At 38.0% G+C, this 27,518-nt stretch overlaps 2 protein-coding genes and 1 long non-coding RNA gene across 3 annotated transcripts; 2 read left to right on the forward strand and 1 right to left on the reverse strand.

The window, feature by feature from the left end:
* Window positions 1-3,224: 3,224 nt before the first annotated feature.
* Window positions 3,225-4,286, reverse strand: LOC113062538 (uncharacterized). The gene is made up of 3 exons (XR_003278553.1): window positions 4,096-4,286; window positions 3,744-3,806; window positions 3,225-3,481 (listed from the first exon to the last, which is right to left on the reverse strand). It is a non-coding gene; the product is annotated as an uncharacterized LOC113062538 (long non-coding RNA).
* A 5,649-nt stretch (window positions 4,287-9,935) lies between these two features.
* Window positions 9,936-16,355, forward strand: LOC113061954 (uncharacterized). The gene is made up of 3 exons (XM_026231462.1): window positions 9,936-9,957; window positions 15,600-15,905; window positions 16,045-16,355. Exons 1-3 carry the CDS (start codon window positions 9,936-9,938, stop codon window positions 16,353-16,355), a joined length of 639 nt encoding a protein of 212 aa, XP_026087247.1.
* A 4,098-nt stretch (window positions 16,356-20,453) lies between these two features.
* Window positions 20,454-26,693, forward strand: LOC113061955 (uncharacterized). The gene is made up of 3 exons (XM_026231463.1): window positions 20,454-20,517; window positions 25,831-26,133; window positions 26,380-26,693. Exons 1-3 carry the CDS (start codon window positions 20,454-20,456, stop codon window positions 26,691-26,693), a joined length of 681 nt encoding a protein of 226 aa, XP_026087248.1.
* The last annotated feature ends 825 nt before the right edge of the window (window positions 26,694-27,518 follow it).

Here is a 27,518-nt window from a genome sequence, read left to right on the forward strand (position 1 = left end):
AATATTACATGTTTTCCAGTATTTTTGATCAAATAAATGCTGTCTTGATGAGTAAAATAAATTCCTGTAAAAAACATTAAAAATCATTCTGATCCCAAACGCTGACTGGTAGTGTGTGTGTGTGTGTGTGTATGAGCCCAATAACATACTAGGCAAGGCAAGTTTATTTATATAGCACATTTCATGCACAATGGTAATTCAGAGTGTTTTACATAAAAGAAAGTAAAATAATCATAAAGAAAAATAACAAAAATAAAACAAGCAATTTTAAAACTTTTAAAATGATTAAAAAATAAACAGAGTAGCGAACATGCTCCGAAGTGCCGATCTGAATCAACTGATCAACCGAGTCGCGAACATGCTCCGAAGAACCGATCTGAATCAACGGAGTCGCGAACATGCTCCGAAGTGCCGATCTGAATCAACCGATCAACCGAGTCGCGAACAATAGTAATCTTTGATTTCACTTCTTGTCAATTTAACACATCCTGAATAAAAGATTCTAAAATCTAATAAAGAATACAATTTCTTATAAAAAAAGAAAGGATAAAGATTTACCAAGTCGCGAACATGCTCCGAAGTGCCGATCTGAATCAACTGAGTCGCGAACAGGCTCCGAAGTGCCGATCTAAATCAACCGAGTCGCGAACAGCCTCCGAGGTCCCGAGCTGAAAACTTTACCAAAGAATGTAAAAAATAACTATTTCTCTATAAAATCTACAGCTATATGAAAGACTCAGATCACGTATCTAAAAATAAATCGCTATTGTAAAAGAGAAATAATAAGAGGTGTGAAGTTTCCACCGTTCTGCTGTTTTTGGTCCTCAAGCGCGTCTGACGCTCCGCGGCGGGTCTTCGCCCCTCACACGGTTTACAGCTCTAAATTAATCATCTTTGCTAATTATTATACATTTTCTTCATTGTCAACTTCAGGTACTTTATTTATTATTGTTCAATTAACTGTTTGAAACAAAAAAAGGTTGTATTTCAGTAATAATTCAAAATTATGAAAATAAAACATAAAAGAATGGTTTCTATTTTAATATCATTTAAAATATAATTTATTTCTTTGATGTGCAGCTGTATTTTCGGCATCATTCCTCCAGTCTTCAGTGTCACATGATCTTTTGAAATCATGAAAATATGATGATTTATTCTTAGAACTATTAATAGTTGTGCTACCAAATATTATTTTGGAATCTGCGATACTTTTTTCAGGATTCTTCGATGTATAATTTTTTTTTAAAGAACAGTGTTTATTCCAAATATAAATCTCTTCTAACAATATTAATATTTGATATCACTTCTTATCAATTTAACACATCCTGAATAAAATATTCTAAAATCTAATAAAGAATACAATTTCTTATATAAAAAGAGAAAGGATAAAAATGTACTGACCCCAAACTATTGAACTGTAGTGAATATTGTTAGAAAATATTTATATTTTAAATAAATGCTCTTCTTTTTAACTTTTTATTCATCAAAGAATCCTGAAAAAAGTATAACAGATTCCAAAGTAATATTTATCAGCAAAACTGTTGATAATTCTAATAATAAATCATCATATTATTGTGATTTCTGATGATCATGTGACACTGAAGACTGGAGGAATGATGCTGAAAATACAGCTGCACATCACATGAATAAATTACACTTTCATGTATATTAAAATAGAAAAATGTTAATAATATTTCACAATATTACATGTTTTCCAGTATTTTTGATCAAATAAATGCTGTCTTGATGAGTAAAATAAATTCCTGTAAAAAAACATTAAAAATCATTCTGATCCCAAACTCTGACCGGTAGTGTGTGTATGTGTGTGTGTTTGTGTGTGTATATAAGCCCAATAACACACTAGGCAAGGCAAGTTTATTTATATAGCAAATTTCATATACAATGGTAATTCAAAGTGCTTTACATAAAAGAAAGTAAAATAATCAAAGAAAAATTATAACAAAAATAAAACAAGCAATTTTAAAACTTTTAAAATGATTAAAAAATTTACTTAATTAAAAAGAATTTTAAAACGGTTACTAAATTATTTTACATAAAAAACAGTGAAAATATAGTGCAATCAGTTCAGACATTGCACAGTGCTCATTCAATAAATGCAAAGCTAAACAGATGAGTTTTAAGTCTAGATTTAAATGTGACTAGTGTTTTAGCACATCTGATCTCTTCTGGAAGCTGATTCCAACTGCGAGCGGCATAGAAACTAAAAGCAGATTTCCCTTGTTTTGTGTGAACCCTTGGTATTTCTAACTGACTCGATCCTAATGATCTGAGTGCTCTGTTACGTATCTAAAAATAAATCGCTATAGTAAAAGAGAAATAATAAGAGGAGTGAAGTTTCCTACTTTTTTCAGGATTCTTCGATGTATATATATATTTTTAAAGAACAGCGTTTATTCCAAATATAAATCTCTTTTAACGATATTAATCTTTGTTATCATTTCTTATCAGTTTAACACATCCTGAATAAAAGATTCTAAAATCTAATAAAGAATACAATTTCTTATATAAAAAAAAGAAAGGATAAAAATTTACCAAGTCGCGAACATTCTCCGAAGTGCCGATCTGAATCAACCGAGTCGCGAACATGCTCCGAAGTGCCGATCTGAATCAACCGAGTCGCGAACAGGCTCCGAAGTGCCGATCTGAATCAACCGAGTCGCGAACAGGCTCCGAAGTGCCGATCTGAATCAACCGAGTCGCGAACATGCTCCGAAGTGCTGATCTGAATCAACCGAGCCGCGAACATGCTCCGAAGTTCTGATCTGAATCAACCGAGTCGCGAACAGGCTCCGAAGTGCCGATCTGAATCAACCGAGTGGCGAACAGTCTCCGAAGTGCCGATCTGAATCAACGGAGTCGCGAACAGTCTCCGAAGTGCCGATCTGAATCAACCGAGTCGCGAACATGCTCCGAAGTGCTGATCTGAATCAACCGAGCCGCGAACATGCTCCGAAGTTCTGATCTGAATCAACCGAGTCGCGAACAGGCTCCGAAGTGCCGATCTGAATCAACCGAGTCGCGAACAGGCTCCGAAGTGCCGATCTGAATCAACCGAGTGGCGAACAGTCTCCGAAGTGCCGATCTGAATCAACGGAGTCGCGAACAGTCTCCGAAGTGCCGATCTGAATCAACCAAGTCGCGAACATGCTCCAAAGTGCCGATCTGAATCAAACAAGTTGCGAACAGGCTCCGATGTCCCAATCTGAAAACTTCAACCAAGGAATGTAAAAAATAACTGTTTATCTAATAACTCTACAACTCTATGAAAGACTCAGATCACGTATCTAAAAATAAATCGCTATTGTAAAAGAGAAATAATAAGAGGTGTGAAGTTTCCACCGTTCTGCTGTTTTTGGTCCTCAAGCGCGTCTGACGCTCAGCGGCGCGTCTTCGCCCCTCACACGTGTAACAGACGTGAACAAACACACTCACACGTGGGTTTCCTTGTGCTTGCCTTTATCTTTTGGAAATAAAATGGCACAAATCACTTTGGCTGAAGATAAACTACTGCAGACATTCAAGACCACAGCAGCGACACTCAAATCTGCTGGAGTACGGCAAGACTTGTATGATTCATATTAAACATATACTATAACAGTATACATGAAACTGAAACAATATCCCTGTAATTAATAATACAGTGTACTCATACAGGACAATAATTCGATAACAGGAAAACACCAATTGTTAACATTTATAACTAAATCACGGAAGCAACATACCTTTTGGAAATAAAATGGCACAAATCACTTTGGCTGAAGATAAACTACTGCAGACATTCAAGACTAGAAAAATAGAAATTACACATTCACTCAACTCATAATACAAATAATTGTCATAATGTTGAGACATAGACAATAACCACTCTTATTGAACTCGTTCACACTGGTGTGACGCATGTGGAAATTCAGTACATATTATAACAACTTCAACAATCCTGTTAAAGCATTAAATGGATTAAATATACGTTCAAATACATGTATGAAAGATATTGCAATCGAAAAGATCCACTTAAAACATATCATTATTACAATTAATCTGTTAATGAGTTAGAGCGTGAAAAATCATACATACCCACAGCAGCGACACTCAAATCTGCTGGAGTACGGCAAGAGAAGAGCGACAAAATACACTGTCTGCAGTACCATTAATAGCCACAGGAGGGGAGCCTTTGAACACCAATGAATTTAACCAAATGCTTATTTTATGAAATTCACACATCAAAACTCTTAAATTAAGTACTCTTTTTAACCCTGTTACACACGCGTTTACAGCTCTAAATTAATCATCTTTGCTAATTATTATACATTTTCTTCATTGTTAACTTCAGGTACTTCATTTATTATTGTTCAATTAACTATTTGAAACAAAAAAGGTTGTATTTCAGTAATAATTCAAAATTATGAAAATAAAATATATAAAAAAATGGTTTCTATTTTAATGTCCTTTAAAATATAATTTATTTCTTTGATGTGCAGCTGTATTTTCGGCATCATTCCTCCAGTCTTCAGTGTCACATGATCTTTTGAAATCATGAAAATATGATGATTTATTCTTAGAACTATTAATAGTTGTGCTACCAAATATTATTTTGGAATCTGCGATACTTTTTTCAGGATTCTTCGATGTATAATTTTTTTTTAAAGAACAGTGTTTATTCCAAATATAAATCTCTTCTAACAATATTAATATTTGATATCACTTCTTATCAATTTAACACATCCTGAATAAAATATTCTAAAATCTAATAAAGAATAAAATTTCTTATATAAAAAGAGAAAGGATAAAAATGTACTGACCCCAAACTATTAAACTGTAGTGAATATTGTTAGAAAATATTTATATTTTAAATAAATGCTCTTCTTTTTAACTTTTTATTCATCAAAGAAGCCTGAAAAAGTATCACAGATTCCAAAATAATATTTATCAGCAAAAGTGTTGATAATTCTAATAATAAATCATCATATTATTCTGATTTCTGAAGATCATGTGACACTGAAGACTGGAGGAATGATGCTGAAAATACAGCTGCACATCACATGAATAAACTACACTTTCATGTATATTAAAATAGAACAATGTTAATAATATTTCACAATATTACATGTTTTCCAGTATTTTTGATCAAATAAATGCTGTCTTGATGAGTAAAATAAATTCCTGTAAAAAAACATTAAAAATCATTCTGATCCCAAACTCTGACTGGTAGTGTGTGTGTGTGTGTGTGTGTGTGTATATAAGCCCACTAATACACTAGGCAAGGCAAGGCAAGTTTATTTATAGCACATTTCATACACAATGGTAATTCAAAGTGCTTTACATAAAAGATAGTAAAATAATCATAAAGAAAAATGATAACAAAAATAAAACAAGCAATTTTAAAACTTTTAAAATGATTAAAATTTTTTACTTAAAATGAATTTAAAAACGGTTACTAAATTATTTTACATAAAAAAACAGTGACAATATAGTGCAATCAGTTCAGACATTGCACAGTGCTCATTCAATAAATGCAAAGCTAAACAGATGAGTTTTAAGTCTAGATTTAAATGTGACTAGTGTTTTAGTGATCTCTTCTGGAAGCTGATTCCAACTGCGAGCGGCATAGAAACTAAAAGCAGATTTCCCTTGTTTTGTGTGAACCCTTTGATTCAGATCGGGACTCTGAAGAGAGTTTCGCGAATTATTTGAGATCTGGGCTTCGGGGCTAGTTTGTAACCTCCACAAACTCGCTCTACCCAGGGTTTACAGGTTCTCTACTGGACTAAATACTTTCAGTGGGACAAAATCCAAGGAAACACTCAAATACCCAAACCCATTAACTAATGGTCTTATTTTACAATCAGAATATTAAAACCCAGGGTGCAGCAGGTTAATGCAGTCATGATAGTTTCAGTTTAATTAAGAGGCAATGAATGCTTTCAACAATGTTAACTTCAAGAATAATGAAGTAGCAACCAACACAAGGTATCAGTAGTCGGTCAATACATTCATGTGATAACCTCTCATACATAAGTCCATTACACTGCAAAACCTAAGTCATAAATAGCACACCAATAAATGCATACCAAATATTAAGCACCACAAACCATCAATAATACTCGTGCTAAATATCTAGCCGTCCTCAACTGTATAGGAGGCGTATGGAAGCTGCCTACCCCCTTACACACGCACTCACTCTACACACAAATAGCGCCGGGGGACCATTACATCAGGGCCTCCCCGGCAAACACAGCAGGGACCGACATTAACACCCAATACAATAATAAAAGGAAAATGTACTGCTGGCTTTCTTACCCGCTATCGGTGGGTTCCGCAGCGTTCAGTGAACTCAATGGAGGCCGCCAAACATAAACGGGAAAAAACCCCAGCAAAATATCTCTCCCGATCGATTCACACGGGTCGCATAAACAATCTTAAACCCACGGCACGGCAGCTTTGGCAAGGAACTCAGCAGCAACACCCCGAAAACCCTCCTGCAACAACCAATAGGCTACACATTTAGAATGCCTCCCTCTAATTACTAATGCCTTTTCCCCAGCGCGTCATGAGGAAACACGGAGGACGCTCTCGGTATTAACACTCCCAGGCCCGGCTGCAGGATGAAATGACTGAGGGGGCATGTGAAATTGTTAAGGGGGCTTAACTTTATTACACCATCAAAATGCTTTGATGGCTGTCATGTTCATCAGCTGTACTCTCAATCACATTTTCAGTGTTCTTTTTGTGGTCTGAAATACGCTGCATATACTTTCTTATGTCCATTTTTAATGATATTAATGATAATTCACATTTTAGCTGAAACTGAATTGCTGATAATATCACATGTTCAGATATTTGCTCGATGGACACCGAATGGCGCGGGGTTGGATAAAACCACGCCCCTTGCTTTAAATTTAAACAACTGTATTTTCCATGTGATTTAAAGCTGCGGTAGGGAACTTTTGACGCTCTAGCGGTTAATAAACAGAACTGCTTGCGTCTTGCGGAGGAACATCGTAGCCGGAACTACTTCTCTCTGTTTATGTCTATGAAGAATCACAAAGGTGCTGGGTTACTCCGCCGCGGTATCCCCGAAGCAATCTAAAATAGTCCGAATATAAACACTTATTATAGGTGCACCCTAGTGATTCAGGACAATTCAAAAACACGGTTTGGAAAATGGATTCATGGTGTACTCGCTTATTATATACATTTTTCTACATTTTGAACACAAAGTTACGGACCGCAGCTCTGATTGGTTATTTTTTACCGGGAGCGAAGGAGTTTCTGCAAATGGCAATAGGACCACTGGGAGGATCCAGAGGAGCTTGATTTTTTTCAGATTATCTGTCTCATATTCTACTGTCAGGACATAATGACAGGTTTAATAAATATGTAAAAAAATGTTTTACAAAAGTTCCCTACAGCACCTTTAATACCCACATCAGGAAATCACACAGCCAAGCCAGCATCATTTATTATGAATAATTAACCCTTTCACACTAAAGTTTAAAATATTCTAACTGACTCCCGAGAGTAAGATTTTTCAAGGCGACAGTTATTTTAGAACGTTCCCCCTTAATGTTTCCATGGCAACGCGTCATATTTGTCACGTGAAACACAGCAGCCACAATAACTGTATAACAGATGTAGGCTATCCTTCATTTTGTTTTTCCTTTTTTATTCGAAATATTCACAAACTTACTTACCATGTCATCAACTATCCTATATGCCGATTCTCAAATATGTGTAAGTGAGTGTGTTTGGTCGTTTTAAAATATTTATAACAATAGAGTTAACTTTATAGATAGCCTACTTCCACTGTGTTTATCTGATTTTAAAAACACACGCCGGCTAATTACATTTGAATAGATTGTTTTTGCTGCTTTCACAGACTCCAAATGTAGCCTATTGTTTTACCAGTGCTTACGTGTAGCCTATTTAAATGTATGAAATCTAAAATAAACATTATGAGGTTGAAAACTACATAGTTGTGATATGACAGCGCTGAGCTCGTCCGTCTCTGGCTCAGCGCCAACCAACGCGACACTAGCACTTGCTTCCACAGACATCAGTGTGCATTTTACCAACTCCAAATGTAGGCTGTTATTTTACCAGTGCTTATGTGTATTTAAATGTCTGAAATCTAAAATAAACATTAAGAGGTTGAAAACACTAGTTGTGATATATGACAGCGTTGAGCTCGTCCGTATCTGGCTCAGCGCCAACCAACGCGAAAGATATTTGAATCTGGCAGTAATGTCAGGAGTCACAACACTGAACATTCTAAATCCCATGGGGATATGGTTAAATTATTATTTAACTCAAAAGGTTTACCATTTATTTTTAACCATGAATACAAAAATAAAACAGAGGGGGCACAAGTCAGATCTGAGGGGGCATTGCCCCCTTTTGCCCCCTCGTGGCGCCGGGCCTGAACACTCCCCTTATTTAAGGATGAGCAGCTTACAAGTTCGCAAAACATTTGATTCAGATCGGGACTCCGAAGCGCGTTTCGTGAATCATTTGATTCAGATCGGGACTCCGAAGCGCATTTCGCGAATCATTTGAGATCAGGGGCCCGTTCTTCCTACGTTGCTAACTCCGTTAGCTGGATTTGATTGTTGATGATTTGGCGTGATCTTGGATTGTTTGGTTTTCCGAAGCTCATCCTGGAGCTGCTGTCATAGCAACAGGTCCGTTAGCTTAAACCTGCTCAGGAGCATCTTATTTCATGTAAACAGGATTAGATCGCTTCTGTTCAACAAGAACTGATACTCAAAATATGTCTGCTACCACCGCTACTTTATTACAAGAGTATCATACTGATCCAGGGACAATAATTTAAAATAATAATCATTAAAAAATTATTAAAAAATAATATAAAAATGTTGTGTAGTCCATAACAGCCTACTAGACAGCCAGTTTTACTCACTGAAATATTTATTTGTCATAAAATGATTACTTCATAATTGTATTAGAGTCTTACACACATGCTATACAGATAAAAGAGTCGTGCATTATTTTGAGTGATGACTGCTATTATAAGAGTGGCTTGATGGAGATGCACAGGAGATGCAGATAACATGATATTGACTCTTAAGAAACTTTCATTAATGCTGTCACGTAACAAATCTGTCCAAATATAAAATGAAATGAATAGATAATTTCTACATTGAAATAAAAATGTAAAGACTGCACAACTATTATAAACTGCGAATTTAAATAATTGGGAATCATGAAAAAAATTCTAATAAAATAAAAACATGTATCTATTATATGTTTCATGTATCTAATATAACATTTATGTAGTTTTGTTTACTTGGCTGTTTCCTTATAAAAATCCAGAAATTAGTCAGGTTTTTCGTCAGGGTCTTTATAAACTGTTACAGCACTTACTCAGAGTGACACATAGCATAGCTTTTATGGTTTATGGTTGCAGTTTGAGGTTTAGGAATTAGATTTATTAATTTTTTTTTTAGTCTTTATGTTTATGTCAGTTTTAATCATTTTAATATTTCAACTTTTTTGTAAAAAGTTACTCTAATTTTAGTACTGTTTTCATTTAATTTATAGTTGTCACGGCGCGGTAGAGACAGCGCCGTGGAAAGAGCAAATTCTGGGTCCAAATGCAGGGAAGAGACACTTCATTATAAAAAGAACAAAAAGGCCAACAAGGCAAAACAAAACTGGCATAAACACGATCACTGGGAAAACCACACACAACTCCAGGAACACTATATAAATCAACATTAACAAGTACAATTAATCCAGGCAGGCCGAGTGGTGGGAGAGAGGAGAATATATGTAGGTGAACAAATGGGAATCAGCTGTGTGTGTCTAAGTGAGTGAGCGGATGCAAAACAGGTGTACCGAGTGAACCAGGTGTGTAAATGAATGTGTGAGTGGGTGAAGGTGATGAGTCCGGGAGAATGGAAGTGGTGCCCTCTGTTGGTGAGATGGAGGACCACCGAGTCCGGACTCATGACAATAGTGCTTTTTACTTTACAAATCACTGCAAAGCAACTTTACAGAAAATTAAGTTTCTACAATATTTAGTAGTAACTTACACGATTTATCTATATAATTTTACTTTAGCTTTATTTCAATTACAGAAAACAGTTTTTAGTAGTTTCAGTCTTAGTTAACAACAATGACACATAGTTGGTTGCTTTGAGTTAGGAATAAAAGTTTAACTGTGTGTGCTTATTTTACATATATATATTTTTTTAATAAAATGTAAAAATTATATATTTTTTGTACAAGTTTCTGTCTTCTGCTGAATGCTAAAAAGATGATACTTTAAACATCAAACGGTTGATGGTACCCATTCACTTCCATAGTATTTCTTCCTGTAGCATAGAAGTCAATGGGTGCCGTCAACTGTTCGCTCTCAAAAAAACATCTTCTTTAGTGTTCAGCAGAAAAAAAACACTTGTTCAGGCTGAGGAAGAGTAAACGATCGCAGGATTTGATTGTTTGATTTCTCTCACACAGACAATACAGTTATATGAGTGTTAATCTAAACTGTGTTTGAATATGAAGCACTTTGTGTGTGAAGACATTTGTGAATCAACCAATCAGCTGTCACTCGATTTCAGAGCCGCTAACTAGAATAAGATCACAGCTACTTTTATTTTCAGTATAAATATGGAGTTGAACACAAGGCTTGATGAAATAATACTGTGATAAAGATAAAGCATATTTATAATCATCTAGGCTCCTGCAGACGCATGTTTTAGGAAGATTGTCCAGGGTTTATTTTATACTCTTTTCTTTTACCTGCCACCGTTCGACTCGGACACAAACACGAGAGTTTTTAATTTGATGAAGGTCATGGTGTTTTTCTTCACCGCAGAGAATGATGCTCTTCCTCTTGTTTTCCAGCTCAAATATCTGAACATCCTTAAATCGAGAAGCATTTACTGAAATATAAATGAGTTCATGTTTAAAACAAGAACAAATATCTGTCAGCGGCTCAGAAAAACAATAGTTTTCACCTTTGGCAAATTTTGCAAATGTGATAAGAAAAATATATTCTCTTAATTGTTAATTATATTCCTTGCCCCTTTGGCAGATATCTTTGCTTGTGTTAAGAGAATGAATGATATTCTGCAGTATCTGGTTCACTCCACTCTCGGATGGTTCTGTCGTCTTTGCTGATCTCCATCCGAACACAGCGTTGACCTTCTTCACCAGCTCCTGACCGCCGTCTCTGATCCTGCGTGCGATCTCAGAGAACATCAGTCAGACTATCCCAGATACACCGGCTCCACGAAACGCACCTGAAGCACAGATCAGGGTTATTAACAGAAATTCATTAATTAGACGATGTGCAATCAATTTGGACTGAGAATTCACATCACTATTATTGTGATAAATGTGAAAAGCATTGAATAGACATTACAGAATGCATCTTTACAAATACATTTTTATATTAACCTTTGCATAAATAATAAAAATTATAAATAATATTGAAATGATACTTTAAATATGAAACTGCGCCAGTAGGTGGCAGCGAGTGAGTCATTAAAGGTGTAGGATGGGAGACTCGAACCCTGAGGATCAGGTCAAGATACAGCTTCAAACTCAAGTCTGTAATTCTGTGTCTCCAGACTGATCTATTATTGGTCGGTCAAACGGATAGTCCCGCCCACAAACTCACCCCATTGGTTGACTCTGCATATTAATCTGTAACATTGTAACATCCTTATCCTGGTTTGTTGGGAGGACAATATTTGAAAATCTGGAATCTGACTATATATATATATATATATATATATATATATATATATATATATATATATATATATATATATATATATATACACATATACACACACACACACACACACACATATGTATATGTATATATGTTTCTCGAAATTGATTCTGAATAATTCATATTGCTTTCATTTATTTATTTCAAAATGTTTTGTGTTATGTTGTCCATTGTTGATAGTTTTCATGCTTAAGCTGTGTAGTAACTAGCACAATACTGTTAGCATTACAGTTTCTGATGCTAAATATTGGAGAAACTCCACAATCAGTTCACAGTTGTTGAATCCAGTTGAATGTGTGGTGAAACGTCTTGAGCAAAAGAAAAGCTGAGTAAAGTAACTACTAGTATATGATAACATCGATTAAAGAGAATAAACAGAAACACAGCATGTATTTTTCACATGTATTGATTCTTTACATCAGCAGGATATTAAAAACTACATTAGGAAATCATTAGGGTTTTTTAATACAGTAAATCTAGGGAAGGGTGCAACACTTGAACTGGAATAAGACTCTTGAAAGTATCAAAAAGATTTCAACAATTATATGTTTTAAACTCTAAAGAAGAATTCAGAAGTGACATTTCTTCAGTGTTGTGACTTCAGATAAGTCACGAGAAATATTCAGCTTATCTGAGATCAGATTTTACTGTCTGCTTCATCATGAACATGAAGAAACAGGAAACTGAACTTCCTTTATAATTCTTAAATTCATTTTCAAATTATTCAACAAATAATTCACACAATCATGTCGAATCAGAATCATTTTCTGACGGCTCAATGTGTTTTAACAGAACAGTCACTAATGATCATCACACTATTCGTTAGTAGGAGGCTCTAAATATTCCTTGTTCACCAAAGTTACTTTCAGTTTTGTTTTAATCTTGCAAAACCTGCTGGTTTGCAATACAAAAGACTCAGGTAAAATCTTCTCTGCCTATTTTTTTAATTAGTGGTTCAGCGGATCACAAATCTCACGGTTCGGATCACATTATGTTTTCTTTTATCACAGCTGTTTTGTAGTTTGATGATCTTTAATGAGAGCAGCAGTATTTATAGGACGCTGTCTCTTTAAGACCTGATGCTCGGATCTGATAGATGCACAACACATTTCTTTCTCAGCTGTTTTCTTTAACTTGACACATCTGTCTGTGTTTACCTGAATGATTGTCAAGATCGGTATTTTGTCATAGTTTAATGTGTCTGTTCAGAGGATTCAGAAGAGGATTCAGTTTGATGTTCAAAAGACTCATGCAGACGTTTCACCATGTAAGTTTAGATGCTATTTAATATAAAGCTTGTGTGTTTTTGTGTTATTATAACCTATCGATGTGTTTCTGCTTCTGTAAAATTTAACCTGCGGATGAAGAGATGTGTTGACATGTTTATGCTGAATGCCTGAATGAATGTCTGATGAAAAATACTTTTATAAAGTTTTGTGTCCATTGGACATTTGTGTTTGACGGATCAGTCTTCTTGAGGATTACACTGGCATCATTAATAAAACTAAGATTCTGATTTGTTTCTTATTCTTATTCTTATTATCATGTTCTATTCAGAAGCCGAGTAAAGTATTTTATCTTTTGTGGCGTATGTCTCTGTCTAATAACAGCCTTCTATTTTCCTCAGGTCCAAATGCTTGAATCTTCTTCTGCTGCTGCTGATGTTTTGTCTTGTCTATCAAAGCGGTCAGTGTCATTTGTTTTTTAAAGAAATGAAACTTATTTAATTGTTAGATAGAGTTAATTAATCTAGTCAGTTATCACACCACTCATCCAAGTATTCATCCAACATAGAAAAATGAAAAATGGAATAAATCCTAAATGGTTAACTCATAACAATATCCAGCAAGATATTTAACACAATTTTAAGTAATATGGTTATATTTTTTACATTATTATTATTTTTTTTACATTTATTTATTTCTTTTTCCACAACTTCACACATTGCATTTGTACAATCAGGAAAAACAATAGTGTTCTATTGTGAAAAAAAGGACTCCCAAGAAGCAATAGCTTATAAACAGGGGTCCATTCCACCACCAGCACCACCTCACCCCACACCTGACAAGGATTATGTGAGAGTATTATTATTTAGAGTACAGTTACCTTAAACAGACAACATTGACAGTCCTGATTTCTTTGTACCTCAATTTGAAATTATCCTTGTACCAAGAGAAAGGGGTTTAATTCTCAGCCGCAAATCCCTCAGGTTTATATCTCTCCAGTAGTTAACTTAATATGGCGTACTGGCGTTACATTTTAAAATACTATACAAAATAATTAATCAGAATACTTACTCCTGCTCACTCACGCCAAAGAACTCCCCGCTCAAGCTCGCCGTCTCTGCAAGATTAACGATGGCAGTTTGCACGCACAGCTACTAGAAGATTTACATCTGGCAGACAGGTTGCTGACGTCATCAAGCTTCGTTTGTGTCTGCGCATCAGAAGCGGAAGTGCTAAAAAACGCTAAAAATGGGCTTCACTTGTCTCAGTTGAGTTCCAATGGGGTCGCTGTGTCCATTTCTTTTACTGTCTATGATTCCAAGAAATGTTATTGCGTCCACTCTTTGAATAGCTCTACCATCTATGTTTAAATTAATGTCACAATCATTGAATTTATGACTACTTGATCGAAATACAATATAAAAGGTTTTACTAATGTTTAACGATAGTTTATTACATTTAAACCATGAATCTATTTCTGTTAGTCTATCATTTAAGAGTTTTTCAAGATGATTCAAATATTTGTGGGATACAAACACATTTATGTCATCAGCAAAGAGTAATTTATGAACATCACAGGAACAATGTACAAAATCGTAAATATATACAATGAACAAAAGTGGCCCCAAAATATATCCCTGGGGAACACCATATCCTATATTTTCCAATCCAGAATTAATACGATTTAAGGTCACATATTGCCGTCTTCCATAAACATAACCACTGAATCACTGAAGAGCCACACCCCTGATCCCGTAATGCGACAGTTTTCCAAGTAAGTTACTTTTATAGGTTACTTTTAGCATAGCTAAAATCCACACTGAAGATACTGTCATCATTTGCTCATCCTCAAACTTGTATAAGATTCTTTCTTCTTTTGAACACAAAAGTAGATATTGATGTCTCTGTGTGGTTAATATCTACTTTGTGTTTATCAGAAGATATAAACTCATAAAGGTTTTAAATGACTTGAGGGTGAGGCAATGATCCCTTTAAAGTATGCATTTTAAGATAACTATCTGTATGAGCATGTAGAGCCAGTCTGTTAGTCAATATTAGGCAAGGACACTTGATGGTTACCGAAGGTGTTCCTCATGTGTACAGAGCATTCATTTGAATGTTGTACAACTAGTTAATCATTCATAAAGTCTATAACACAACCTAAAATCTGCCCATTTGAGATTATAGTCATGGAGCTGATACTAGGATTGATTTCACAGCATATTACACCATCACACTTCATAAGATGAACCGATCTGAACTCTGCAGAACGTGAGAATTATCAGCTGTAATTCAAACACAATCTCATGCTTTATTTAAATGTATTTTTCATGAGCACTAGATCACCAACTACCCTTAAACTTTAACATTAGCATTACAATTTCTGATGCTAAATATTGGAGAAACTCCACAATCAGTTCACAGCTGTTGAATCCACTCGAATGTGTGGTGAAACGTCTTGAGCAAAAGAAAAGCTGAGTAAAATAACTACTAGTATATGGTAACATCGATTAAAGAGAATAAACAGAAACACTGCATGTTTTTTCACATGTATTGATTCTTTGAATTGAATGACTCTGTTTTTGCAGAAATCCTGCCAGCAGGAAACCCCTTTATATCTGTGTCGGGAAAAAAGAGAGGAAACATCAGACTCAGATGTGAACATGAGGACGATAATATTGTTCAGATTGAGCTGTTCACTCCATCAAGAGTCATAGAAGTGTGTGAGACTGAAGAATGTAGAGGACGAGTGTTTAAAGAAGGAAACTGTGACGTCGTCATCAAGAATCTGATCTTCAGTGATGCTGGGAAATACTTCTTGGATATCTATTATAATAATGATCAGACAGAGCTGAAGCCAAAAAAGGAGTGGACGTACCAACTTCATATTCATGGTGAAGACTAAACTGATCAAACATCAGCATCTGCTTCTTTAAATGATTACATCTGGTCACCAATCATAAATCTGTGTTTATGTTCTTGATTGATTGACAGCATTATAATAATGATTAATATCTTTCTGTTTCTCCTCAGATGAGATTTCTGTGAAAACAGGCGAGGAGCTAAAGATGTCTGTTCTGGTGTCTGATGCTGATAAAGTGAAGACAAACTCTAGTGGAGAGTGGAAGGAGGTTTGGACGAGAGATCACGGGGTTCAGAGCGACCGAATGAATGATGATAATGATGGAAACCTGATCATTAAATCATTTCTGGACAGTGATGCAGGAACATACAGAGTTCTGGACACTGAAGGAGAAATCTTGATTACAGTCACAATCACAGGTGAGCGGGTGTTTAGAAATATTTCTAACATCTTGAGTTTGGGATTTGATTTGTTAAACTGACTAATGTTATCAAATCTTGTTCATATTTCGTCATGTCTATCTGGCTCAGCGGGAGAAAACACAGGTAAGACAGAAGAACAGTAAAGTAAGAAGCTCTAAAAAACATGAACAATCATTTTAAAAATATGAAATATGTGCTTTCTTTCTAGATCCCCACCGTTCTGCTCCAAAGCTTTGGAGCTGGGTAGAAACATTTCTCTTTGGTTTTGTGACTTCTGTATTTTTTGCATATATAGTGATTATAGCAGTTCAGTTTTTGCTTATATTTGCTGGGAGGATCTGATGTAAAGTACACTTGCAGTTTTATTGCATTTATTAATAATAGATTTGCTATAAGTTGGATTGCAACATATAATAATTGCTGTATTCATTGTTTGTTTGATTACGTCTTAAATTGATTTTTCCGTACATTTCTGTCATAATGACATAAACTGACAGGCACCACTGATAAGCTACTACTAAATAATATAGAAACATCAATTTTCTGTAAAGTTGCTTTGCAACGATTTATAAAGTAAAAGTGCTATACAAACAAACTTGACTTCATAAACGACTGAAATGAGATGATTATGTCAGAAGCTGATTCTCCGGCGCTGCTAGATGCTTTGCTGTTTGATACCGCTGACAAACAAAGCTTGTAAACTATTTGCTTTGGTTTATTCTAGTATTTTGTATGAGAAGTAGTCAATAAAACGATATACAATTAAAACCAAGAAGCTTGTCTGTCAAAAGTCTCTGATTTCTAAACTTGAGCCAAACAGATGAAGACTTCTGTGACCTAAGAAAACTCAGATGCTTGTGATATTATGATAAGATTTGAAGAATTCACTTGTAACATTCTCCTTAAAATGTGTAGAGGAAGGACTTTTTCAAAGAAAAATATGAGAGCTTCAGAAGAGAAAGTTTGAACTTTCAGAGGAGAGAGAAACTCAGTGAGGTTTAGAAATATTATCTTTAAACAGCAAATTAACTGTGAGACTAACCTTTCAAATTCTGTACAGAATCAAAGGAACAACTGGACAAAACACATAATGACAAATGTAATGGTACAGTACAACAGAGTAAAACAGGAGGCATTGAGAGCTGTACAAAAACTTTAATCTAGTAAAAACAATTATAAAATTTAATTAAAAATTTAAATTATTAAAAAATGTTTTGTCTTTCCACTTTCCCTCTTCTGGCTGTTTGGATTTGTATTTTGACTTCTGTACTGTCTTTATGTCTGTGTTTTTGGTTCTGGTGGTTCTAGAAATGTTTTAAATTCGAGTCATCAATAAAACATCAACGTCTGCACAGAAATGTGGAACGTGGATCAAAAGAGTCTCAATTCAATAAACTGTAAAAGTGTCCCAGAGCATCAACATCACTGGTTACTGGAAATCTGCTTTCAGAGTTAAAAGATCTGCAGAGGATTCTGGCAACAATATATTTGCAATAAACATTTAATTTACAACATATATGAACATATGGACTGTTTGTTAACTGTCTCTATATTAAAGTGACCTATAGATAAAATATAGATACGTGGTCAGATGTTATCTGATCAAACAGAGAATGTTTTTTATTTGCTCTTTTTATTTTTTCAAGTTTTGTGTGCGATGATAAATGTTCAGATCAAAGGAAACCACATATAATGTAGAAGTACACTTCGATGATTCGTTCTGAGTATAACTGTATTCTTGTTTTTATTATATTTGTTTATAAAGCATATTTGTATTGTTTTAAGCTATTTAACGTACTGTACATCCAGCTGGATATTTAAAACTACATTAGGAAATCATGAGAATGTTATCAAATGTTACTTTCAGTTTTGTTTTGACTCAAATCTTGCTAAATCTGCTGGTTTGCAAAACAAAACACTCAGGTAAAATCTTCTCTATCTATGTTTTAATTAGTGGTTCAAGGATCACAAATCTCAAGGTTCGGATCACAATACGTTTTCTTTTATCACAGCTGTTTTGTAGTTTGATGATCTCTAATGACAGCAGCAGTATTTATAGGGCGCTGTCTTTTTAAGACCTGATGCTCGGATCTGATAGATACACAACACATTTCTTTCTCAGCTGTTTTCTTTAACTTGACACAACTGTCTGTGTTTACCTGAATGACTGTCCAGAAGGGTATTTTGTCATAGTTTAATGTGTCTGTTCAGAGGATTCAGAAGAGGATTCAGTTTGGTGTTCAAAAAACTCATGCAGAAGTTTCACCATGTAAGTTTAGATGCTATTTAATATAAAGTTTGTATGTTTTTGTGTTATTATAACGTACCAATGTGTTCTGCTTCTGTAAACTTAACCTGCGGATGAAGAAATGTGTTGACATGTTTATGCTGAATGTCTGATGAAAAATAATTTTATAAAGTTTTGTGTCCATTGGACATTTGTGTTTGACGGATCAGTCTTCTTGAGGATTACACTGGCATCATTAATAAAACTAAGACTCAGATTTGTTTCTTATTCTTATTATCATGTTCTAATCAGACAAAATTAAAGTAATTTTTACTCACAAGCCGAGTAAAGTATTTTATCTTTTGTGGCGTATGTCTCTGTCTCATAACAGCCTTCTATTTTCATCAGGTCCAAATGCTTGAATCTTCTTCTTCTGCTGCTGCTGATGTTTTGTCTTGTCTATCAAAGCAGTCAGTGTCATTTGTTTTTTTAATGAACTGAAACTTATTTAAGTGTTAGATACAGTTAATAAATCTAGTCAATCGCTTATCACACCACTCATCCAATGATTTCTGTTGATGATTCATCCAACATAGAAGAACTAAAAATTGAATAAACCCTAAATGGTTAACTCGTAACAATATCCAGCAAATATTTTAAGATATTTAACACTATTTTAAGTAATATGGTTATATTGAAGGTTACTTTTAGCATATGTAAATTGTAAGCTACATTGATTAAATAATCTATGAAAAAGATTTATTTTCCTCTTATGAATTTTTCTTGAAACATTCTAAAAATCAATATTCAAACACCATGAAGTGAAATACATAAAAAATAATTGTTCATCCACAATTAATATTCTATCATCGTCTGCTCACCCTCAAACCTGTATGAGATTCTTTCTTCTTTTGAACACAAAATATTGATGTCTCTGTCTGGTTAATGTCTACGTCTGTGTTTATCAGAAGAAAGAAACTCATAAAGGTTTCAAATGACTTGAGGGTGAGTCCATGATGACAGAAACTATCCCTTTAAGATATGCATTTTAGGATAACTATCTATTGCCACGTTTCCACTGACAATACCAAAAACGTTTTTCCCAGGAACTATTTTCCCCTCAGACCTGTTGCTTTCTGTGTTTCCAGCGTGGTGTAAAGTACCGGGAGGATAATGCAAATAGCCTGGTGACGTAGGTCTGCGCATGTTACCCAATACAAAATAATCTATTCAAATTTTGCATTTGCATCCTCGGTAGCTCAGACTTTGTGCAATCGACTCGGGAATGTGATGTCCACGACGACACAAATCCAGTAATTCTGTTTGATGACTTGGCTACTGCTGTTTTCCTCTCTGTATATTTACAATTAAACGAAATAGGATATCAAATACCACTGCCTCCTTTCATTTTCATTTAAACATAATAACAGATGAAGAAATGTAGGCTACTTAGTTCAGGGAAGTGTGTATACATACAGCCATTACAATGAAACGAAATAGACCAAAGATTACCTGTTAGATTTACCCAAAACAAATTATATTTTATGTTTAACCACTAAAGAGACATCAGAGCCAGCGGCACACATCAGAAGGTCTAGCCGAGGTTAGGCTGCTCTCAGCGGATACACATTTTTAAATAAACACTGTCTTTATAAATAAACCACAGATTTGACTTTAAAAGAACTACATTCTTACCTGAAATACTTTTAAAATTACATTTCATTACACAGTTACAGTAATATTTTGAAAATTATCCGAATAAATGGTGGTCGAACTCACAATGCTGCGTGAACTCAACCAATCAGCATGTTTAGCGCCCAAGTCCTGCCCCCAAAAGTGTAACGACTGGGTGAAGGAGTGGCAGGAAGCAAGTGTGAGATTAACACAGTTTAATGGAGACAATGATACAAGTAAATACTGAGACACAAAGATGAAGCTGGGAGGAATACACAGTCCAGGATGGTGCCGATGGTTGAAGTATCTGGAAGGCGTAGGTGAGTTGGCAGCAGAAGTGGGTGACACAGGAACTGCGGGGAAGCGAGCCGAAGGTAAGTGGTGTTGCTTGGTGGTGGGTTGTGTAGAGTGCATGGGGTTCCAAAACCCTGAGATCACGGTTCACCAACTGTGACAAAAAGTTCCGGAACTTTGAAAAAGTACTACCTCACCAGCAGGGACAATTGCCTCATTTTCACTGAAATTACCTGGAACAATTGTATCAGGAAATTTATCCCCCAGGAACTACAACCACATTTCCACCACAGGAAATTTACCCCAGGGGGGCAGGGTATCATATTTTATTGAAGCACCCCTGGGCACCGCCATTGGCTAGCAGACCCCCACCTGCTGTTAGCATTAAATTGACTCCCATTCATTTTGGCTCAGTTTGACAGCGAATAAGTTTACATCTGAGGCGTTTAAAGACTCCATTTGTTCATTCATTATTTATAAAGAAACACGAAATACACGTCATAACCTCTCTGTCGCACAGTAGAGAAATTACCGTGTATTACAGGAGGAGAAGCTCACAGGCAATCTTTTACTATCTATGAGGCTATCGGGGGGACGTGGATTCATGAAGTCAAGGGAGAAGCCCATAGAGAGTCCATAAAAGAAACGGGACAAAATTGTTCAACAGCATCTGCGGGATTTGGTGGGTGATACAGATGTCTCTTGGCACAGCAATTAGAAGACTTACAGGTTGCTCATGTGACATTTACGTCATCAAGTTCAGTTAGAGTCTGCGCAGTACGCTCGATCCCCAGGAAGTGTGTGCTTCTAATTGACTTCACTTGTCTCTGTTGAATCCAATTGGGTCGCTGTGTCCATTTCTTTTACTGTCTATGATTTATTCATGCAAACAGCGACACCTGCAGACTGACTTGACCCATGACTGGAGAAGGGTATAACTGCAGCCTGGAGATCTCTAAATAGGGCTGGGAACTCCAAAAAGCACACAGCACTAAGATCCAATAGAACTAATAGAGAGATACAACCACAATCAGATGATAAAAGCAGGTCATTTGTAACTCTAAGGAGAGCAGCCTCAGTACTATGATACGGTCTAAATCCTGACTGGAAATTCTCACAGATACCATTATTCTCTAAGAAAGAAATATAATTCTGAGGATACCACCTTTTCTAGTATCTTGGACAGGAAAGGAGATTCGAGATTGGTCTATAATTAACTAGTTCCCTTTCAGTCGGTCACGTTCGGTGTAACGAATGGGATCTCGCACGATTCAGCGGTTCGTCTGGGTTTCCTGCGACAGCTCCCGAGTTCCCCTGAGTGCTTCAACACCTCTGAAAGAGCAAATTTCATTCACAAAAGAGATACGGGCCGATTTGTGTCTTTTTAAATATGTCATTTTGCCCATGTGTTTCTGGGTGCGGTCGACACATCGCTCCTCGTGCCGGTCACGATCGCTGTGTCACGTGGCTGGGCTTCCATCTCGGTGTTGAGATCTGGGCTTCCATCTCGGCGTTGAGATCTGGGCTTCCATCTCGGCGTTGAGATCGAGACTCGATTACCTTAAAAGGTATAGACTCCCCTCTGCCACAACCCGTTCTAGCTCTTCTTCTCGTAAGAGGGATACTTCGGCTGGTGGCCAGGGTGATCTGAGGGTTACTGTGTGGGGTTCCCTGATGAGCCAACCTCCTCGGGCCAGCGGAGAGCATCGGCTTGAGTGGAATCCTCCACCCTGTCCCGAGCGGTCGAGGCTGGATGATTGGTTCCTGGGGGCTGCTCATGCAGATCGCCAGCACGCCCCTCTGGTTCCTTTCTTCCCGAAAGTGCACCAGGAAGTAACCAGTTCATGGAAGGCACCTTTAACTGCCCGAAACTGTTCTGGTACTTCCTCCACCTTCACTGCCCTCGCTGGCGGGGCGGCTAAGGGGTATGCTGGGACTCCACTGGTGGAGCGTTCTGTTGCAATGCAACTGTGTCCACAGAGCGCCTCCGCTTGGCGTGCTGGTCCCGAGTTGCCGTCCAAGCCTGTAAGTTCTCATCCATGCTTGTGGCCAAGGCTTACAGAGCTGCGGGCCAGGCCACTTCTGCCCTGCATGCCATGGCCTCACTTCAGGTCTATCAGGCCAAGCTGCTCCGGCAAGTGCACGAGGGCAGTGCTGACCCAGGGGTTTTGGAAGAGGCGCACACTGATACCGACCTCACTCTCCAGGCGACGAAGGTCACTGTGTGCTCCTTGCGTAAGGTGATGTCCACTTTGGTGCCACCTATGAATGAACCTGGGCAGACATGAGGGAGTCTGATTGGGCTCAGCTCCTCAACTCCCCGGTTTCCATGGATGGCCTCTTCGGCAATGCGGTAGAGAGCTTCGCCTTCTCACACCCTCTTTGCTACTTGCCTGCACTCCGCCCCCACTAAGGGATGCTATGCCTCCCATGCTAGGGCTGTCTGCTCCACCACGCTGCCCCACTGTGGGTATGCCTGTAGTCCCCTTGACCCCGCTGGTTCGGTTCCTGGGAGCCTTGCTAGAGCTCCCCAGGCCTTCCTGCTGGTACATCTGGATGCTCAGGCTCAGCTACGTGATTCAGTTCGCCCGGCATTCCCCCAGGTTTCGGGGTGTCCACGCGAAGATGGCTGTCATGCGCGCGGAGGTTGCGACCCTGCTGGCAAAGGGCGCGATAGAGTCGGTCCCTCCAGCTGACATGAAGTCCGGCTTTTACAGCCCTTACTTCATAGTACCCAAGAAGACAGGTGGGTTACGGCCAATCCTGGACTTGCATGCCTTCAACCGAGCTCTGCACACCTCCCATTCAAGATGCTAATGCCCGAGCGCATTTTCAAATGCATTCGTCTGATGGATTGGTTTGCAGCAATCGACCTGAAGGACGCGTACTTTCAGGTCGCCATTCTATCTCGACACAGACCGTTTCTTCGGTTTGCTTTCGAGGGGCAGGCATATCAGTCCAAGGTTCTCCCATTCGGGTTGGCCCTGTCTCCCCGCGTCTTTGTGGAGGGAGCCCTGGCTCCTCTCAGGGAACAAGGTGTCCGTATCCTCAACTACGTCAACAACTGGCTGATCCTCGCTCACTCTCGAGAGTGGTTGTGCGAGCACAGGGATCTTATGCTCAGACACCTCACCCGACTGGGTCTTCAGGTCAACTGGGAAAAGAGCAAGCTCTCCCCTGTGCAGAGGATCTATTTTCTCGGTATGGAAATAGACTCGGTCGCGATGTTCGCGCAGCTTACGAATGAGCGCACGCAGTCCCTGCTGAGTTGCCTGAGACAATTCGAGGGCAAGAGAGCGGTTCCACTGAAACTGTTTCAGAGGCTCCTGGGGCATATGGCATCCACGGCTCCTGGAAAGGACCCCGACTTCAGTGGCATGTCAATTGCCTCGAGTTGCTAGCAGTACATCTTGCTTTGCACCGCTTCAGGGCCCTGCTGAAGGACAAGCACGTTCTGGTCCATACGGACAACACTGCGACCATAGCGTACATCAACCGCCAGGGTGGTCTACGCTCCCACCCCATGTCGCAACTTGCTCGCCATCTCCTCTTGTGGAGTCACAAGCATCTGAGGTAGCCTGAGGAAGGACCTTCTTTCTCAGAGACGGGGCACCCTGTGGCACCCATGGCCCGATCTGTGGAACCTACATGTGTGGGTTCTGGATGGGTCACGGAAGGTTTAGGTACCTTGCCACCACAGGTGGTAGCTACCATCACTTCAGCAAGAGCCATGTCCACCAGACATGCCTATGCTTTGAAGTGGAACCTCTTCATCACTTGGTGTTCTTCACAGCGTGAGGACCCCAGGAAATGTCTGATTGGGTCAGTGCTTTCCTTTCTTCAGGAGGGGTTGGAACGCAGGCTGTCTGCTTCCACCCTCAAGGTCTATGTGGCCGCCATTTTGACCATGACCCTGTTGAAGGTAAGTCTCTTGGGAGGCACGATTTGATCATCAGGTCCCTGAGAGGAGCAAGGAGGCTCAATCCGTCTCGTCCTCAGCAAGTCCCCTCTTGGGACCTTGCAGTGATTCTATCAGCACTGAAGAGAGCTCCCTTCGAACCCTTGCTCTCAGTAGAGTTAAAGTTTTTATCATTGAAAACTGTGCTCCTGATGGCTTTGGCTTTAGTTAAGAGGGTCGGGTACCTGCAGGCATTTTCAGTTGTTGAAGCATGCCTGGAATTCGGGCCGGTTAACTCTCACGTTATGAGGTGGTGAACTTGTAAGTGCTGCCCCTGGAGGAGGCAGACCCAGCCCTGGAGCTGCTCTGTCCAGTACGTGCGCTCCGCACCTACATGGACAGAACTCGGTGCCTTAGGACCTCAGATCAGCTCTTTGTCTGTTACGGAGGCCAGAAGAAGGGAAAGGCTGTCTCCAAGCAGAGGTTATCCCATTGGATAGTGGATCCTATTGTCCTGGCTTATCAGGCTAAAGATCTGCCATGCCCCCTAGGGGTGAGAGCTCAATCAACTAGGAGCGTAGCTTCCTCCTGGGCACTGGCACATGGTGCCTTGCTAGCAGACATCTGTAGAGCTGCGGGCTGGGTGACACCTAACACATTCGTGAGATTTTATAATCTCCGTGTATAGCCCATGTCCTCCCGGGTACTCGCCCCTTCGGGCCAGTAAGGACCTGCTCGTTGTCAATCTGCTTGCTGCGCCATTCCACTCCGCGGACTGGATGCGTGCGCTATTCCCTTCAGGTGAGTTCCTCAGTCAGAACCCTGGGTTTCTCTAGCACTGTTGACGTCCAACACTTGCGTACATGCCCTTTGGTCACCCCTGTGTGGGACTAGGTGCCTCCATGTGTTGTGGTTCCCCTTTTCTGGGTAATCCCACTCAAATCTGTGCCTATTTAAAAATAAGTTCCAACACAGCATTTCTGAGGGGCTTTTTTTTACCTGGAACTTAATTTAGTTCCTGGTTCCTGCGGTGGAAACACACAGAGTACCAGGCCAAAGTCCCTACTTTCTGGGTAAAGTTCCTGCGGCTTATGCGCTTTCCTCATGTGTACGGTAAATTTATTTGAATGTTGCACTACTGGTTAATCATAGGTTAGTCATATAGTCTACAACACAATGCAGAATCTGCTCATTTGAGCTTATAGTCATGAGGCTGATACTGGGATTGATTTAACAGTCTATTACACCACATTGGAGAAATTCCACAATCAGTTCACAGTTGTTGAATCCACTTGAATGTGTGGTGAAACATCTTGAAAATAAAAACTGAGTAAAATAATCACTAGAATATGATAACATTGATTACAGAGAATAAACAGAAACACCACATGTATTTTTCACATGTATTTATTCTTTGAATTTAATTAATCTGTTTTTGCAGAAATCCTGCCAGCAGGAAACCCCTTTATATCTGTGTCGGGAAAAAAGAGAGGCAGCGTCACACTCAGATGTGAACATGAGGACAGTAATATTGTTCACATTGATTTAATCACTCAGTCAGAAATCATATCTGTGTGTGAGACTGAAGAATGTAGAGGACGAGTGTTTAAAGAAGGAAACTGTGACGTCGTCATCAAGAATCTGATCTTCAGTGACGCTGGGAAATACACTTTGAGAATCTATTACAATAATGATCAGAGAGAGCTGGAGCGACAAATCAGGACGTACCAACTTCATATTCATGGTGAAGACAAAACTGATCAAACATCAGCATCTATTTTCTGGATTTTCTCATAATGTCAACAATGTAACATCACACTGCTGTTTTAAGCAGCAAATATAAATGTCACACCTTACATTCAATAAAGGCCTTTGAGTGGCTGACTTTAAAATGATTACATTTGGTGACCTTTGGACTTAATATGTGTTTATGGTCTTGATTGATTGACAGCATTATAATAATGATTCATATCTTTCTGTTTCTCCTCAGATGAGATTTCTGTGAAAACAGGCGAGGAGCTAAAGATGTCTGTTCTGGTGTCTGATGCTGATAAAGTGAAGACAAACTCTAGTGGAGAGTGGAAGGAGATTTGGACGAGAGATCACGGGGTTCAGAGCGACCGAATGAATGATGATAATGATGGAAACCTGATCATTAAATCATTTCTGGACAGTGATGCAGGAACATACAGAGTTCTGGACACTGAAGGAGAAACCTTGATCACTGTCACAGTCAGAGGTGAGAGAAACTCATATTTGTGTAGAAATATTATCTTTAAACAGCAAATTCATACTAAACTGTGAGAATAACCTTTCAATATTCTTTACAGAATCAAAGAAAAAACTGGAGCAAACTGATAAAGAGCAAACTGATGATACTAAATATGATAGTGAGTAAAAAAGGAGGCATTGAGAGCTGTACAAAAACTTTAATCAGTGAGTTAAAAAAGAAATACATTATTAAAAATGTTTTCTCTTCCCACTTTCTCTCTTCCAGCTGTTTGGATTTGTATTTTGACTTCTGTAATGTCTTTATGTCTGTGTTTTTGGTTCTGGTGGTTCTGGACATTTTTTAAATTCGAGTCATCATTAAAACATCAACATCTGCACAGAAATGTGGAACGTGGATCAAAATGGTCCAAATTCAATAAACTGTAAAAGTGTCCCAGAACATCAGCATCAGCTGGTTACTGGAAATCTGCTTTCAGAGTTAAAAGATCTGCAGAAGATTCTGACAACAATATATTTGCAATAAACATTTATTTACAACATAAATGAAAATATGTACTACATTCCTACAGCAGTGTTGTGTTTGTTGACTGTCTCTACATTTAAAGTGACTTACAGATAAACCAGAGTTCTGTGGCTAGAAATGTTCTGATCAGACAGAGAACAGACATCTTATGAACAGCTGACAATAATGGCGAACACACTACACTTTATATTTATATACACACACACTTTATTTATCTAACACACATACTTAGTATACACTTAAATTTTGCACACAATATATATGTACATACATAACTTCACTTTGTAATATACCTGCCTACAATTGTCATTTGTATATTGTCATTCACTGTCTACATATTCAGGGCCGTGCACAGACATTTTGAGGGGCAGTGG

This window comes from Carassius auratus, chromosome 44 (genome assembly GCF_003368295.1).
Source record: "Carassius auratus strain Wakin chromosome 44, ASM336829v1, whole genome shotgun sequence".
Classification (NCBI taxonomy): domain Eukaryota; kingdom Metazoa; phylum Chordata; class Actinopteri; order Cypriniformes; family Cyprinidae; genus Carassius; species Carassius auratus.